The sequence below is a fragment of the Ipomoea nil genome, unplaced genomic scaffold (genome assembly GCF_001879475.1).
Source record: "Ipomoea nil cultivar Tokyo-kokei standard unplaced genomic scaffold, Asagao_1.1 scaffold2403, whole genome shotgun sequence".
Classification (NCBI taxonomy): Eukaryota; Viridiplantae; Streptophyta; class Magnoliopsida; order Solanales; family Convolvulaceae; genus Ipomoea; species Ipomoea nil.
Genome location: NW_017618831.1, coordinates 252,475 through 268,715, shown reverse-complemented (window position 1 = coordinate 268,715; position 16,241 = coordinate 252,475). Strand labels below are relative to the sequence as shown.

The 16,241-nt window shown below is 34.9% G+C and overlaps 2 protein-coding genes across 10 annotated transcripts; one reads left to right on the top strand and one right to left on the bottom strand.

Moving 5' to 3' along the window:
* Window positions 1-2,341: 2,341 nt before the first annotated feature.
* LOC109152412 (probable serine/threonine-protein kinase At5g41260) lies at window positions 2,342-9,406 on the top strand. 6 transcript variants are annotated; one of them, XM_019300090.1, is made up of 12 exons: window positions 2,342-2,620; window positions 2,868-2,959; window positions 3,533-3,703; window positions 3,803-4,023; window positions 4,715-4,850; window positions 4,991-5,124; window positions 5,238-5,343; window positions 5,630-5,715; window positions 6,828-7,016; window positions 7,459-7,611; window positions 7,757-7,870; window positions 8,572-9,406. In XM_019300090.1, the coding sequence occupies exons 3-12, from the start codon at window positions 3,625-3,627 to the stop codon at window positions 8,815-8,817; spliced, it is 1,464 nt and encodes a 487-aa protein (XP_019155635.1). In that variant the 5' UTR covers window positions 2,342-2,620; window positions 2,868-2,959; window positions 3,533-3,624; the 3' UTR covers window positions 8,818-9,406. The 6 variants fall into 6 exon arrangements, with proteins under 6 accessions (XP_019155635.1, XP_019155632.1, XP_019155634.1 ...); XM_019300087.1 differs by having other exon boundaries at window positions 3,524-3,703; XM_019300089.1 differs by having other exon boundaries at window positions 2,833-2,959.
* Window positions 9,407-9,797: 391 nt separating this feature from the next.
* Window positions 9,798-13,809, bottom strand: LOC109152187. Of its 4 annotated transcripts, XM_019299755.1 has the most exons (7): window positions 13,195-13,807; window positions 12,045-12,168; window positions 11,382-11,434; window positions 10,966-11,097; window positions 10,759-10,831; window positions 10,161-10,268; window positions 9,798-10,079 (listed from the first exon to the last, which is right to left on the bottom strand). In XM_019299755.1, the coding sequence occupies exons 1-6, from the start codon at window positions 13,573-13,575 to the stop codon at window positions 10,180-10,182; spliced, it is 852 nt and encodes a 283-aa protein (XP_019155300.1). In that variant the 5' UTR covers window positions 13,576-13,807; the 3' UTR covers window positions 9,798-10,079; window positions 10,161-10,179. The 4 variants fall into 4 exon arrangements, with proteins under 4 accessions (XP_019155300.1, XP_019155299.1, XP_019155301.1 ...); XM_019299754.1 differs by having other exon boundaries at window positions 9,798-10,268; XM_019299756.1 differs by having other exon boundaries at window positions 9,798-10,268; window positions 12,045-12,150; window positions 13,195-13,806.
* Window positions 13,810-16,241: the final 2,432 nt, after the last annotated feature.

The window sequence follows — 16,241 nt, the reverse complement described above, 5'->3', positions numbered from 1 at the left end:
AACATAACCAAATTAAATGTCTTATCTAATAGCGTGTTTGATATTCTCATTATATATAGGTGTCAGTGCGGGTCGGGCCGCCCCATTCGTCCTGCCCCACTGCATTTTTTGTTTTTTATTTTTTTAACCGCTTTTGCGGACTGACCGTGGGCTGCCAATTAAATAAAAAAAACTAATCTAAATAAGTAAATAGTAAATAATATTTAAAATCAAATTCAAATATATGATAATAGAAATAAATGCATTTTTTTTAATGCTACTAGCTCTATTACATTGTAGTATAATAGCTAATAACGCCTCCACTGAGGCTCAAACTTACAACTTTCCAAATGGAAGTCCAACCCGGGTACCATTAGACCACATAGTCCTGGTATAAATGCATTTAATATTCTAAAAGTTCACATCACAAATTCACAATCATAAAAATTCAAAACACATCAAACAACATAAACATAGTAATATACTAATTAATATAGTATCCGAAAATCCAAACATAACAAGTTAACGAGTAACAACAATATAATTATATATCTTCAAATCTATATACTCTTCAAGTCTTCAAATTAGTGTCTAAGTAATGACAATCGTCGTTGAAAATTCGGATTGAACTGGGACAATTTCTTCAACACCACAAACATCACCATCACCTATACATGATACATCAATTAAAATAATCAAACCATAATAACCATACTAATTAAATCATAAGAAAATTAAAATTTGTGAAGTAAAATATTATATGATCTACTAATGATTTTGGAGTTCAAAACCACGTATCCAATTGCGTGTACAAAGCAATGCTTTAATGTTTGAAGGAAGCATAGAATTTTGGTATTTGTACAATACACGACCTCAAATACTAAAAGCTGATTTCGATGCCACAGTAATGATAAGAATACTTAATATATCACATGCAATGTAAGATAACTCACCAAAGCGGTGCCTATTTTCATTCCAAAAGTTCAAGCTATGCATACATTTTCATGCCCTTATAGCCTTATGTGGTTCATCCAAATAGACATCCAATGCTGGTTTTCCATTATCCACATCATCTTGGTTACAATATTCAACAAACTCCTATGTATTATTTATAAGTATACAAATACTAAAATGTGTTAGAATAATATATAATTAAAAAAATAAAAAAAATGACACAAAAATAACAACTTACATCAATCATTTCACCACTTGTGTCTTCTATTCTTGCATTTTCATATGGAGAAGTTGTCAAAGTTGAAGAACTATACTTGCTTTTACATGCTTCAAACAAAAGGGAAAAAAACTGAAATGTGAAGATAGACAAAAATATGAAAAACGAGTTTGGGACTTGCGTTTGATGTCAGAAGTGGTCAAATAAAAAATGCAAGTCCCACTTGCGTTTTTTTTTTTTTTTTTAATAATTGGTCGCCGGCGACACCTTTCTCCAGCGAAGGAGAAGGTAATGGTTGCCTTCTCCTTTGCTGGGGAAACCGGCGACCCAAATCGCTGGCTTCTCCTTCGCCTTCGCTGGAGAAGGCTTCTCCAACGAAGGAGAAGGCCACCGCCACTGGTTGCCTTCTCCTTCACTGGAGAAGGGTGTCGCCGGCGACCATTTTTTTTTTTTTTTTTTTTAAACACAAATGCAAGTGGGACTCGCGTTTTTTATTTGACTACTTCTGACATCAAACGCAAGTCCCAAACTCGTTTTTCATATTTTTGTCCACAAAAATAAACATTCACATTTTAAGAAATACGGAGTAAGTAATTCTATCTTCACATTTTAATCTTTTTTCCTCAAACAAAATATATAATTTACTTTTCACATAATCCAATTATTTGGATCCAATTTTTTAAAGCAAAAGTTGCAAGCATGACAATTATCATAAAAAATATTACATTTTGACTTCGATCTAACTCGTCACATAGATCTTATCTGTGAGACGTCCATACAAGTTTTTGCTATAGAAAGTAACACTAAACTAAAAATATAATTTTATGAGTACTATAATTGTTATAGTAAAATTTTAATTAAAAAAAAAAAGTCATGTAAACTTTATTTTTTTTTGAAAGTTACTGGCTCTATTACATTGTAGTATCTGTTCATATACTTTCTCAACCTACTGAAACAGGCTTGAACTCATAATCTTCCAATTAGAAGTCCAACCCGGATACCATTAGACCACGTAGTCCTGGTCATGTAAACTTTATTTGATTTGCGGTAAAGTTCACAAGCAGTCAAGCAATAGTCAAATGTATGTTTTGAATAAAGTTTGTTATATATTCTAAACGAATTTTATACAGAATATAAAACATTAAATTTTGTGATTATCAAAATTAATTATCCGATAAACGGGGTTGAACTTTAGAAACGGGTATTACTGGTGGTAGGCAAAGGCCAAAACGCTGCGACAGTAGACAATAGATTATGGCCATGGGGTGGGCGTAGCGTAGGTGGCCGAGAGATGCATACATTCATGTTCATGTCGGTGGAGATTTGGAAGATCGAAAGCACTTGTATAACTAGTGCGAACGCACTATAGCAGCCTAATAAAAGCAAAGGGGATCCATCAATCTACTTGCAGATTCTACGCGCATACACAAATCATCTTCATCTTTCTCTGTATATGCTGCATACACACAGGTGAGACCTCATTTCTACAATTCTACTTGATTCTTATTTGCATCTTTCTTGATTAGCATGATCCTTGTGCTTTTTTAGTGATGAATTTGGGAATCAATCGTCAGGTCAATCGAATATTTGCTTGGTCTTTTCTATTTTGAGCCAATCCTAATTTGACTCACTCACGTATGTATCTATTTCGGTGTGTGTATGCAGTTGCTGTTGCATTTTAGCTGGAGGTTTGGTTTTTGACTTGGGTTGACTTCAGTTCGAGCTTTGAAGATAACCAGAAAGGAAGCCTTGAGATTCGAAATGCGTTGTTGGTGGGTTGACCTGGATACAAATGGCTTCTGCTAAAAGGTAGTCTCACTTTTTCTATTGGATTAAGTGGTTAACTTTCTCTATCTCATACACCTTGTGAACTTATCACATTTAAACTGCATATACTTTTGAGTTCTGTGGTATCTATCTATTAATGGGCTGCAATAATATAAAAGTTGAGAAATATTTGGCATGATTAGCTGATTGGAAATGTAAATTTACATGATGCATGGATCTACTCTCAGGTTAATAAAATAGGGGGTGTTTGGTAAATGTCTGTTAGCTAGCTGATTGGGTTAGTGGGTTTGGCTAGATAGCATTAGTTGATTGTAGAAAAGTGATTGATAAATTAGCTGTTAGCTGATTACATACAAAATGATTTTATCAAAAAGCTGATCGAAAAAGCCACTTTGAGCAACTTTTTGAAATTTAGCATTTTGGAGCATTAAGTTGTTACAAAAAGCTAATTAATCAAACACTCATATTGATTGTTTAACCAAGTCAAACAGCTAATAGTGATCAAATAAGCCAAAATTGGCTGGTAGGCTAACTATTTTACCAAACAGGGCCATAATGTGATTGCATTCATAGTTGGGTATTTAGTTTGTACAGCCAAATGGAAATCTTTTGAATCAAAAGTTGGGATACTGCGGGGCTTGACGTGACGGTTGTGTTTGCATGCTGCAAAGACGGAGGGGTTTGCAATGGGCTGTGAATCTTCCAAATGTTTGTCATGTTGTTTTTCGGGAGAGAATGGACCGGTTCATGAAGTTCAAAATCCTGGTATGCAGAAACTTTATTCTCTGCCCATCTTTTCTTTGAAATAATAATTGATTCCCAATTCCCATTACATTTTTTTTTTTTTTTTCAATTGCTTGGCAGATGAAGAAGAAATAAATGAGGATAGTGACTTGCCTGCATTTTGTGAATTCACTTTTGAACAATTGAGAATAGCTACTTCCGCATTTGCGGTGGAGAATATAGTTTCAGAACATGGTGAGAAAGCTCCAAATGTGGTTTACAGAGGAAAGTTGGAGAATCAGAGCCAAATAGCTGTCAAACGCTTTAACAGATCTGCTTGGCCTGATTCACGACAGTTTCTGGTAAGCAGATATTAAGGGTGTATGTAAAGCATGGGTGCCATTTTCTCAATGTTACAGAAAATACTTGTGATATTAATAAAATAATCTCTGCCTATTTGTTTAATAGTTTTCTTATTTGAGTTCAGATGATTTATATCTGAAGATTGTATTGACTTCAATTGCATGGTGTGGCAGGCATATCTACTTTCAAATGATCATTATAATTAGGCTTTTAAACTGAAGACTGTTTAACTGAAAGGCAAATGTAAGAAGAGTCACAAAGCTACTTTATGTCTGCTAGGAAATACTCCGTAATGAGTTGAGAGGTCTGGCTGGCAGTGAGGAGGTGGAAACAAGTAGATTAAAAGAATAACTAGAGAGGAACATATGTGCTATAACAATAGATTGCTTGATTATAATGGTTACAAGAGCTTATATATTTATAGACAATGAACATCTCATCATTTCACAATGATGTGTTAACTATGGAACTCAGCTCTTCAAATAACAGACTCTTGAATTCCAACATGAGTAATGTATTAGAATCTTCATAGTATTTAGTTTTTGAATAATGTTATAGAGTTCTATGGCCCCTATAGGGTTGCAATGATTTCAGCTTTATAAACACATACAAAATTTTCTTGCTGGAAATTTTTACTTTGTGTGAGCTACAATTTGAACCTTTTCTTTTCCTCCCAAATTAAAACTTCAGGAAGAAGCAAGGGCAGTTGGTCTACTCCGGAACGATAAATTAGCAAATCTTCTTGGCTGTTGCTGTGAGGGCGATGAGAGGTTACTAGTTGCAGAATTTATGCCCAATGAAACATTGGCAAAACATTTATTTCACTGTAAGACCATTGTATATATAAGCTTTCTTTCATTTATCCTGATTGGCAAAATTTCATTTTTATAAAAAGAGGATTGTAATACGTATACTAGTATTAGTATATTATCACTCAGTTTCATTATATATCATATTATCATTCAGGGGATACACAACCAATGAAGTGGGCAATGCGGTTAAGAGTTGCATTATACCTTGCACAGGCTCTAGAATATTGCACAAGCAAAGGACGTGCACTTTATCATGATCTTAATGCTTATAGAATAGTCTTTGACAATGTATGTATGAAGGAGTTTTTTTAATCATTTTTTTTTTAAATTTCCTACTCAGCTTTATGTTTGCTTGCGTATAATTGTAGTCATTGACCATAGATATTCCCCCTACTTCATAGGACTGTAATCCCAGGCTCTCTTGTTTTGGTTTGATGAAGAACAGTAGGGATGGAAAAAGTTACAGCACAAACTTGGCATTCACTCCACCTGAATATTTACGGACAGGTAATAACGCTTTCAGATGTGATTATTGTTGAGCGTATTATCATTCGTAAATTGCTGCACCTAGAAAAAATGAAATGCACATTTGTGACTCCCCTAACTTGATATTGCCCTTCGCACTCAAATTTATTGTAATATGATCTCAAATAATAAGGATTGTGCTCTTGGTGTCATGGCAATATATTTACTACCTTAAGCACGTTATTTTGCATTGTGCACGTATATGCCTTCTTCTTTTTTTAATATAACTACATTATAAGCACATGTATTTTCTTTGGAACTTTTGTAGGAAGAATCACTCCTGAGAGTGTCATGTATAGCTTTGGAACACTGTTGCTTGACCTTCTTAGTGGAAAACACATTCCTCCAAGCCATGTAAGTCTTGTTCCTGTTAATTTGTTTGTTTTTTGTCGACTTGACAAATCTTTTACGTATAAGGTTCTTTGATATGTGGGGGGGGGGGGGAATCTGTTGGTGCTAAGCATTACCAATATTAAGTGCATCGTAGATTAACAAAGACCATTCTTTGAAATTTCTGTTCATTTTCCATGATTGTGATTATGCAATGAGCACTGAGTTTTTGTTAATATCAAAATCACATGACTATTATAGTAGTTACTATTGGAAGCTATGACCCTCAGTCAAATGTATTGATCATACTCTTTACCAGGAGGAAGGGTCAGGCCTTCTTGCTAGTATGGGATATTTATTATTATTATTATTATTATTATTGTTGTTGTTGTTGTTGTTGTTGTTTTAGTTTCCTTCCTCCTTGCTCTTCTTATTGCTAAAATAGATTTCACTTTGTTGATATTCAAAGCTGCTGATTGCTTTTTAACATTGCACTCTAAACTTTCATGTGAATAATCAGAATACATTTAACTATTAAATTAGTATTTGTATAATCCAAAATGCCACATAAGTAATCTGAGTTGATTGCAAGAGAGCATGACAGATTGGAACTTCAGGAAGCTCAAGATATATCTACAAAAGTAAAAAATTTTGCAGAATTTTACATCTTGTACATGATTCATAGGAGGGGTTGACATATTTTCTTCATTGGTGATGATGAGTAATGATTAATAAAAGGCATTTAAAACTCAGGCTGACATGAAATAATTGACTAAACGCTTATAATCACAACTATCAGGCTATTAAAATGTGGGCATCATCAGTATTTACTTTAAATGTGGGTTCTCCCTTTGACAATCGTGAAATAGCTAATATACTTGAGACAAGTTCAAAAATATTTTGCTAAGCAGCTATCATTTGTGCATTTTCTTTTTTAAATATAAAATTTGTCTCCTGACCTCTGTTCATTTGCTTGCACCTGCTTCTGGTATATTTCTGGGTTTGGTGATTCAGATTCTGTTTGTCATTTGTTCCTGAAATTGTTGGGTAAAGTCTTATGCAACTTTATATATTCTGGCTAGTATGTCATATTTCCCATGCATTTTCTAACTAATATTGTTGTAATTAATTTTCAGGCGCTTGATCTGATTAGGGACCGGAATCTTCAGATGCTAACTGATTCTTGTCTAGAAGGTCAATTTTCTAATGATGATGGAACTGAGTTGGTCAGAATAGCCTCTAGATGTTTGCAATCTGAGCCCCGTGAACGACCAAATCCAAAGTCATTAGTTGCAGCATTAATTCCTCTTCAGAAGGAAACTGAGGTTTGTTCTTTTGCTCTGGCCTCAGGAGTTTCAACTGTTACTGTTTTATTTATTTCATTGTTTAGTCTTAGAAAATGCCGGGCAACAATTCCTTCATTCCTTGGATCCTCTTGTTGGCAAACATGTTAAGGGAAGGATTTTTTCAACATAAGCTGTCGATGGATTGGGAACAGACTTCTAAATTTCAACAAACTTCTAAAATTTAAAGGATTTATAGATTTTGTATTTTAAAAGTTAAGAAATCCCAGTAAAATCTTCTGGTTTTTAACAGTTGCATGAGACTTGATTTTAATAGTTCTGTATCTAGTTTACCATTTTGTATAGGTCTTTGTGATATTGATCAGCACCTAAAATGCACAAAGAGAGACATGTGTGTATGTGTGGTGGATTATCTACTAAACTTTGATATGGGCATGACAGAGTTTTGGTTATTGCTTTGCAGGTTCCATCTCATGCATTAATGGGCATACCAGGTGAGAGTGAACCTATGCCCCTATCTCCACTTGGTGAAGCTTGCTTGAGAAAGGACTTCACTGCTATACACGAAGTCTTAGAAAAACTTGGGTACAAAGATGATGAAGGAGCAGCAACTGAGGTTTGTCTATTTATAGCTATTTTTTTTTTTTTTTAATTTTCTGTTGCTAACATATTGTCTTGCTTATAATCTTATGCAGCCTAATGCATACTTGGTAGCTAACCACAGCAGTTTCCTGTTTAACTTGAATTATTGTTGCTTGCAGCTTTCATTTCAAATGTGGACCAATCAGATGCAGGAAACATTGAATTCCAAGAAAAAGGGGGATACTGCTTTTCGGCACAAAGATTACAGGGCTGCAATTCAATGCTACACACAGGTTAGTGGTTGAGTTACTATAACAACAGGATTATTAGTGGGTTGCCTCATGTTCTGTTGTAGGGACTAAATGGATTAGTGATCAGATTAGTAATTCCATATTTCCATGTTTGGTAGGTACTGCTATTCGCTAGATTCTTTAGTGAAGAAAGGGATTAAAATCACCTCTCCCCTTAGAGATATTTAATCCCAACCAACCAGGATAGGTGAGCCCTATTTCACCTAATCCTGTTCTAATAAAATAACACCAGACATGGAGTTGGGGGGATTATCAGCCCAATTCACATTAATCCCTCACTCCAGACAAAATTACCCCCAGGGTGAATGTCCTATGGCCCGGGCTTCTCAAACCAGATTTGTTTGGGATGTACTTGCTTGATTGTGGCAGCCTCTCTCTCTCTCTCTCTCTCTCTCTCTCTCTCTCTCTCTCTCTCTCTCTCTCTCTCTCTCCGTTTTATTTTTTAAATCTACATATTTCCCCCCTGACACTTAATCTGACAAGGTTAGTAACCTTATAGATGGACCTCCCATGTGAAAAGATAACACGAGATAACTAATTCGTGATTTCATCTCTTTAGATTGTTTTACAACTGCCATAAATCGACTAAACTGGTATTCCTTTAGTGAGGACTGGATACTTCCTTCAACTCCCTTCAAGCTTCTGAAAGCACTCACTTGACTCATTTCTTTCTTGGTTCATAGTTTATCGATGTTGGAACCGTGGTCTCCCCAACTGTGTATGCTCGGCGTTGTCTATCTTATCTCTCGAGTGATATGCCTCAGGAAGCCCTCAATGATGCAGTACAAGCTCAAGTGATATATCCTGTTTGGCATATTGCAGCATATTTACAGGCTGCTGCACTTTTTGCATTGGGTAGGGAAAATGAGGCGCAAACTGCCCTCAAAGAAGGCGCTGCACTTGAGGAAGAGAGGAATACAACTTCCTAAAATCATGAGTGAATTCAACATAAACTTATCTTTTAAGCCAGTCACAATCTTCTTTGTTTTCAGCTGAAATTGCAGACCCTTCAACTTCTAAATGTAAAGGCTAATTCAGTACAGCCACGACGTGGAACCTGCATGCGTGAATTCAGTCTGGTTTCATATAAAACATTCTTAGGACAATTGAATGGTAGATCTTAGTCAGCTCAGGGATGATGGTAAGATGATTCCACTCGCTATTCATAAGTGTGGCCCCGGTTCCAGTTCCTCGTCTGTTTCCATTTTCCAATAACAAAAATCAGAGAAGGGGTCAATGTGATGCACGGCAATAACATGATAATAAAGGTTTCAAGACCAACAAGTGAAGTTGGAGAGGTTAGACATGCTGTAATTTATGTACAGTGCTATACGTGGTGTTCTGAGAGGAGATTGGCTCTTTCATTTCTCTCTCTTTTGCAACTTCGAATTGGTTTCTGCAATTGTATATTATTTCTTGCTTAAGCTATTGCATTGTGGGGTTGATTTATAAACTATTGCTTTAACCTTGTGGGGAGTTCCTGAAAACATTTTATATTTGAATAGTGTTTTTGCTCTTGTTGTTTCTGTGTATTTATTTTTATTTTAGAACTTTGGGTTAATGAATAATGATGGTTCTTAGTAAGGAGTCTTGGAATGCAATTACCTTAAACTTCTAAGGCAAATGTAAACGCAAGAAGCTGAGCAGCAAGAATAGATTAGGGTGTTTGGTAAATAATTGTTAGATGTTAGCTTGATAGCATTAGCTTATTGTAGAAAGATGTTTGGTAAAATGACTTTCTCAAAAAAAAAAAAAAAAAAAAAAAAACTCATTGAAAAGGTTGTTACAAAAAGTTAATTAATCAGACATTTATATTGAATGTTTAACCAAGTCAAACAATTAATAATGATCAAATAAACTAAAATTGGCTGATAGGCTAACTATGTTACCAAACAGAGCCATTATTTTTCAATTTCCAACACAGTAATATATTATGAATACATAATATAATACATTAATACAAGCTAATCATGGGTTTGATGGCCCCAATAAATTTGGCTTTTCCTCGTCTATAAGCGGTCACCAACTGAGCTACCCGTTTTCCTACTTTACGAAATAGCTTAACAATTTCTCTAAATCCTCCTATGAATTTACATTCTCATATTGGAACTACAAAGGGTTACATCAAGGATCCTGGAGTGTTTAGTGAGACTTGGTTGATCCAAACTGCCTTATTCATTACCTTTCCATGCTTCTGGGACATATATAAATACCAAATGAATACCCAGCAGCAACAAAGCACTGGAATCGAAAGAGAAATAAACAAACATGCATTCCTTCCCCCCAGCATTTCAAGATGGCAAGTTCTCAGAAACACACATATCGTTACTTATCTTTAGGTCTTTGCCATAAGCAGCAATAAGTAGAGCCTCAGCTCGACCTGGAAGGTTCAGAATTGGAGTTAGTATATGCTACAGAGCAAGAAATAAAAACCATCCCCCAGCTGAAGTTGCTACGAAGTGTCATAACTACTAAACAACATAGAGAAAGTAGAGCAGAAAATTTGGCAGAAAGGTCAACCCCTATCTCTTTTTGAACACTGCTAAGTGTTCAAGTTGACATGGGATTGAGTACAATCCACAAGTTCATTTATCGGGATTAATCACTTAAAATGTTATCATGAAAACGAAAGAAGATACTAGTAACCCATGAATCCAGTATCCATGAAGAAAGTGGGTGTCAAAAAATTTCAAATTTCGTAGGGAATGGGTTCACTGTTCTCCAATTATAGATATTGGTTGGAAGTCTGCTCTTATGATGATTAAATATTGAACAAAATAAGAAGAAAACATGAATATTAGCAATGAACTCTACAGCTCATCCTAAAACAAGATAGCATAGCAAAATGAAGAAGAAGTCAGTGCACGAACCATGATCTTTCTTCCGTTTTAACTGTGAACTCATAGATGGAAACAATCTGGATGCAACCTCCCTACTATCATCCTGGCAATACATTTTATGGATCACACAGTATGTAGCAGAATTTAGTGAACAAATGAACAAACCAGAACTCAAATGAGTAGTTAAAATGAAGACCTCAAAGCCGGCTAACACTATATTAGAAAGATCAATCGCACCTTATTTGAGCGACTTCCTGCTAGTTTAAACTTGTTTTTCCACAACAATGATGGTACTGGAACAACAGAAAATCCCAAAGTGACTAAGATTCCTATCCATAATCCATACCCAAATCCTCCACTCCACCAGCCCTTCATATGCAGGAAAAATAAATTAAAATAAGTATAATGGAACGAGATGGAGTATGAAGAAAGAAATTTGAGGCTTGAGTATAAGAGATCTTATCATTAACATTAAGCAAATGAGAAAATTGGCAATTACGGAGTATTAATTATTCTCCTTAGAAGTTTTGCAGGAAAGATTGGTGTTCAAATTATCGTCATTTCATGCAAATAATTCCCTCTGAGAGTGCACATTGATTATATCTCCACTAGCTGGGCTTGTATAAGTGCCCATTGCAGATGAGAATGCTAACCTGTTTACCATCTTGTGGGAATGGAATTGATTGCTCAACATATGCAATTGTTCCTGAAAGCAAAAAGGAAAAATGAAGAGAGGAAATAAAGGAAAAAGAGATAGAAAATAACATGAAAGCAGAGTTTCTGAACAAAATGATAGATACAAAGTTATCCAGAAAAGCACTGTTGCTAATAGAGATTGGATCTCTAGAAAAATCATAGAGCAAACTGTATTTCATTTCCACTTCCTAGAGACAATACGATGCTCTGAGAAATTTCTATAACAAATGATTACTGCATTTCTTTCTATCTGCATATATAAACAGAAATCAAATAATATTGCCTTCTTGTTGTTAGAAAAGCCCCCAAAATTACAATGACACAATTTGTCGGTTCATTCATATAACAAGAGTCTCTTTATCTCAAAGAACTTTATTCATAAAATTGTGGCTTATTATTTTCTATTCCTTTATTTTTCCTCAAGATTTGTGTCCTCAGGGAGAGGGGAGAGAGATGGGGAAGTAGAAGAGTCGGAAAATTTAAAAGTTAGCAACTTCTTACTGTTCAGTCAACTGTGGCAGATAATAATCAGAAGAGCATTTTCATTTTAAGTTCTAAATTATATCAAATAAAGGAAAGAAATAAACTGCTATCAGAATTTATTTATTGCTGTAGATTACCAACGGGAACTTCAAAACTTTGAAGCAACTGAACGATGGATTTTGCATCTAAACGCCTCCGTACTCCTTTCCCAACCATTACTTTCAAGTAAGGAGAATCAAAGACCTGTAATGGATAAGAAAGCTATATACAATGAATAGTTATTATAATGTTGATTGAACACAAATACTGCTATAAAAGCTTAAATGGAGAAAATACATGAAAGCATGTTCAAGAGAACAGTTATCCCTTATTACAGTCATTAGTAATACAATGAACTACAACTGTTTCAGAGGTGACTATTTGACTATTTGATCAACATTTTTTAGACAATTTCAAGTTTATCACTAACAGGTATATTCCCAGCTAGGTCCACAAAGGTGAAACCAGCTGGAAATATACTTCCAAAAACCAAACTATATGAAAACTTATCCTGCAATATACAATAAATTATCAGACAGATACTTCAAAACCACCCAAAAATGTCCACGACGTTTCCAGCAATCAAGCTTCTATAATAGAAACTAAAATGCCCAATAACTAGAACACGAAGGCTGTTTCCTTTTCACTTCTACTGTTCCCAGTCTACCTGATTCTTCTCCTGTGCTATTATCTAGCAAGAACATCTGTGCATTTTTCATAGGAAATCTATGCAGCAAGACTGTTCCTTTTTATTTTCGGTTATTCTAATATGGGAATCACTTCCAAATTCCCAAGTGCCAACTGCCAATTCGCAGAAGAAAAGCAATTTTATCAACAACTACAATAGTAGTAGAAAATTTAAACTTTGCAGAAGAAGTCCTTTCAGAAACTCAATGAGTTTCAATATGTTTAGAGTTTGGTTAAATATATATCATCTTATATACACAGTTTTCTTTTTCTTTGAATAAATGCTTCAACTTCAACAATTTTCAGAAAGCAAGTGGTGAAAAGAGATTCGAAGTTGGATATACCTTAATGAAGCTGAAATTGCAGATTTTTAAAAGCAAGAAAAGCTCAAAATACCTAAATAAATTTCGAAACTTGTATACAAACATCGGCTACGCAAACATAGTAGGCAAATTGTGAAATTCAGCAATGATTTGCAAGGAAGGGCACAATGGACAGCAAAAGCTGCAAATGACTAGTGGAGTTAATTCAAAACAAAATCGCATTAAAGCTTAAGATTACTTGAGCAGACTGGTCTGGTTTTAGTAGGGCGAAGGCTCCAGAAACATCCGGGTCGACTCCAATTACCCAGTCAGGCGACGGCTTCGCGTGAGGAAAAGGGCAAGAGAGAGCATTCAGCCACTTCTCCTTCAGCTCAGCTTTCTGAATTTCCTTGCCGCCCCTCCCCCTACCTCGTCCGCCGTTTTTGACAAAATCCTGAGGCTCAAACGTCACGGCTGGCCGCTCTAGAGTTGGAGGCGCGGCAACGACTGTGGAAGTAGAGGCTGAGAAGACCCTGAACGCAACGGCTGAAGAGGAGGCAGTGAAGCGGTGCGGTTGGAAGACGGTTGGGGAAATGAGCGTAGGTTTCACTGCGAGTTTCGACGGAAGGAAGGATTCCATCAAAAGAAAACAGGCGGACTTGAGAAGAAAAGCCCCCAGATTTTGAAATGCAATGTGTAATTCCTTCTGGAGCCGCTGCGGTGGCCGGACACGGCGGCGGACTTCGAGCTTTAAGCGAGCGCTTCCAGTATCCCCACCGTAATGCACCGGATCAACTTCTTTGCTGCTATGCTAGTGACGGAGTGAAATGAGCCGTGACAATGTTGCCCATAACAATAATTTGAATGGTTTAATTAGGGGGAATGAAATTGTAATTTGGTATGAAAATAAGGTAATAATTTAAAGAGTAAATACTCAAAATGGTCTCTTGACTATAGCTAAATTCATAAATTGGTCCTCAACTTTCAATTTCACCAAATTAAGTCCTTAATTTTGTAATTTTAACACAATTTGGTCATCTGTCTATTTGACCGTTTGTTGACTGTGATTTTTGAGGATATATATGTAATTTCATGGTCCATCGTCGGTTTTTTAAGGTTCCGGTTGCATTTCCAGACCGCACTGTTACATTTGAATCCACTGTCGAAAGCAATCTACCAAACCCGGTCACCTTTCTTCATCCTCCCTTTGGATTCAATGTAGTTGAATTCGTACCAGGGCGAAGAAGACGACGTGTTTCCGAACCGGTGCAACGTCATCCTGGAGGCCTCCACGTGCTCCGACGAGAGCTGAAGGTTCTTCTGGAGATCGTCGATCACGGTCAACAAACGGTCAATTTGATGGAGGACCAATTCGTGTCAAAATTGCAAAGTTAAGGACTTAATTGAGTGAAATTGAAAGTTGAGGACCAATTTATGAATTTAGCTATAGTCGAGGGACCATTTTAGGTATTTACTCTAATTTAAATGTCACGTATTTGGTGCTCAGATAATATGTAGTGTCCTCTTCTATGGAAAAGGCGTTATTGTTTGAATAGATACTACAATATAATAGAGTCAGTAGCATTCAAAAGAATGTAAGAATTAAAATTACATTGATAGGAATAAATAGAATATTAATAATAATCAACAGTTAAAAAAATATTTTTCTCCCTTTTCCTTTCCTTTTCCCATTAAGGTAAGAATTACAATTCAATCAAATGAATGAATTGTTTCCAACCAAATATTATAATTTAAATATGCAAAAAATTATGTTGTAATTGAATTATAATTATATACACCTATTAAAGTATATGCCTAGTTGTACTTGGATTGTGGGTTTAGTGTATTGCTTTGGATTTAATATAAAATTATGTAAGGGCCAAATCAAAATCGAACAAATATTTGGTTTAGTCTTAATGTCCACTCATAAAACAAAACATGACATGTGTAATGTAGTTCAACACATCCTTAATTTTTTTTTTTTTTTATTTTTTGGAATTAGTTACTTGTGTGTAGTCTAGCCATTATATATGGACCATAATATCTTTTTACTAAGTGATTTTGTGTGAAATATTTAATTCTAGTTGATATATATGTAGTATAAAATAAATGTATTTTCGAACTAACAGCTTAAACTTTAAATTGATACGAAATACAAAATTTAATTCCAAATACGGAACACATTTTTGTTCTTTGAAATATTTTAATACTTTTTTACTAAAGCTATCATATATCTTGGCAACATGGTACAGTGCCAACACTGTTGTCCAGTCATATGGGAAGAAGTTGAATTTGACTATTTGAGAGTCAAAATCCTTGGTCAATAATAATTCCAAGAAGAAGCACCCTAGCACGCACAGTCCGCATATTTTAATAGCAACCAAAAAACAAAATAAAAATAAAAGTCATTTATAATTCAAAACATGTAGTTATTGAGATTTGTAAGCATAGTTTATTTGTTGCAATAAATCTGAACAAAATAAATGTACTCATAACTAATTTCGTTCGCAACAATAATTTTACAAATCTATTAAAACTATATATGTCGTTTTTCAATTGGCAAAAAAATAAAAATAATTTCTTTTTTTCTTTCAAAAAGGTTTTGCATTATTATTATTATAGTAAAATGATTCATTAATTTCCTTTTTAATTTTTTAAAAAATAATCATCAACCTGTAAGCAAGCTTGCACGGGTCAAACCAAGAGATTTATTTTTGTTCATAGGTAAAAAATGTTCAATCCTAACACATGCATCCCTATCTTGAAGTAATTTAAAACTAACATATTATATATTTATATTAGTCTACCATGATATTAGTTGATCATAGAGGTGAAAGTTTGAAAGGAATGATCAGTCTAGCTAGTAAGCAAATGTTTAGCGTATGTGGTTCAGATGAGTTAGCATGATTTACATCCTTTCAGATATTTTGTCTCATCAAGGTATGTGGCCCTTGAAATTTGGGATTCAACACTATTCGTGCTTTTTTTTTAAGGTATACTTTTCTTTAATTGGAGAAATAAAAGTTGGAACCAATAAATGGTTGTCATTGCATGCATTCATTTCAATCACACACTTATTATAACTAATCTTTGGACTACCACTCAACTTTATCAATACCGCCCTAACCTACACGTAGTCTAGGATAGCTTTTACTAATAAACACCCGTCTAATCACGATCGTCTTCCCCACTATGAAAACTATATTGATGTATGAAGTTAGGAGGGGACAAAAACAAGTATTTTTTCTACTTTTATTAGTGTCTTCTACCCCTTTGAAGATTATTTTAGAGCCGATAATCTTTGCA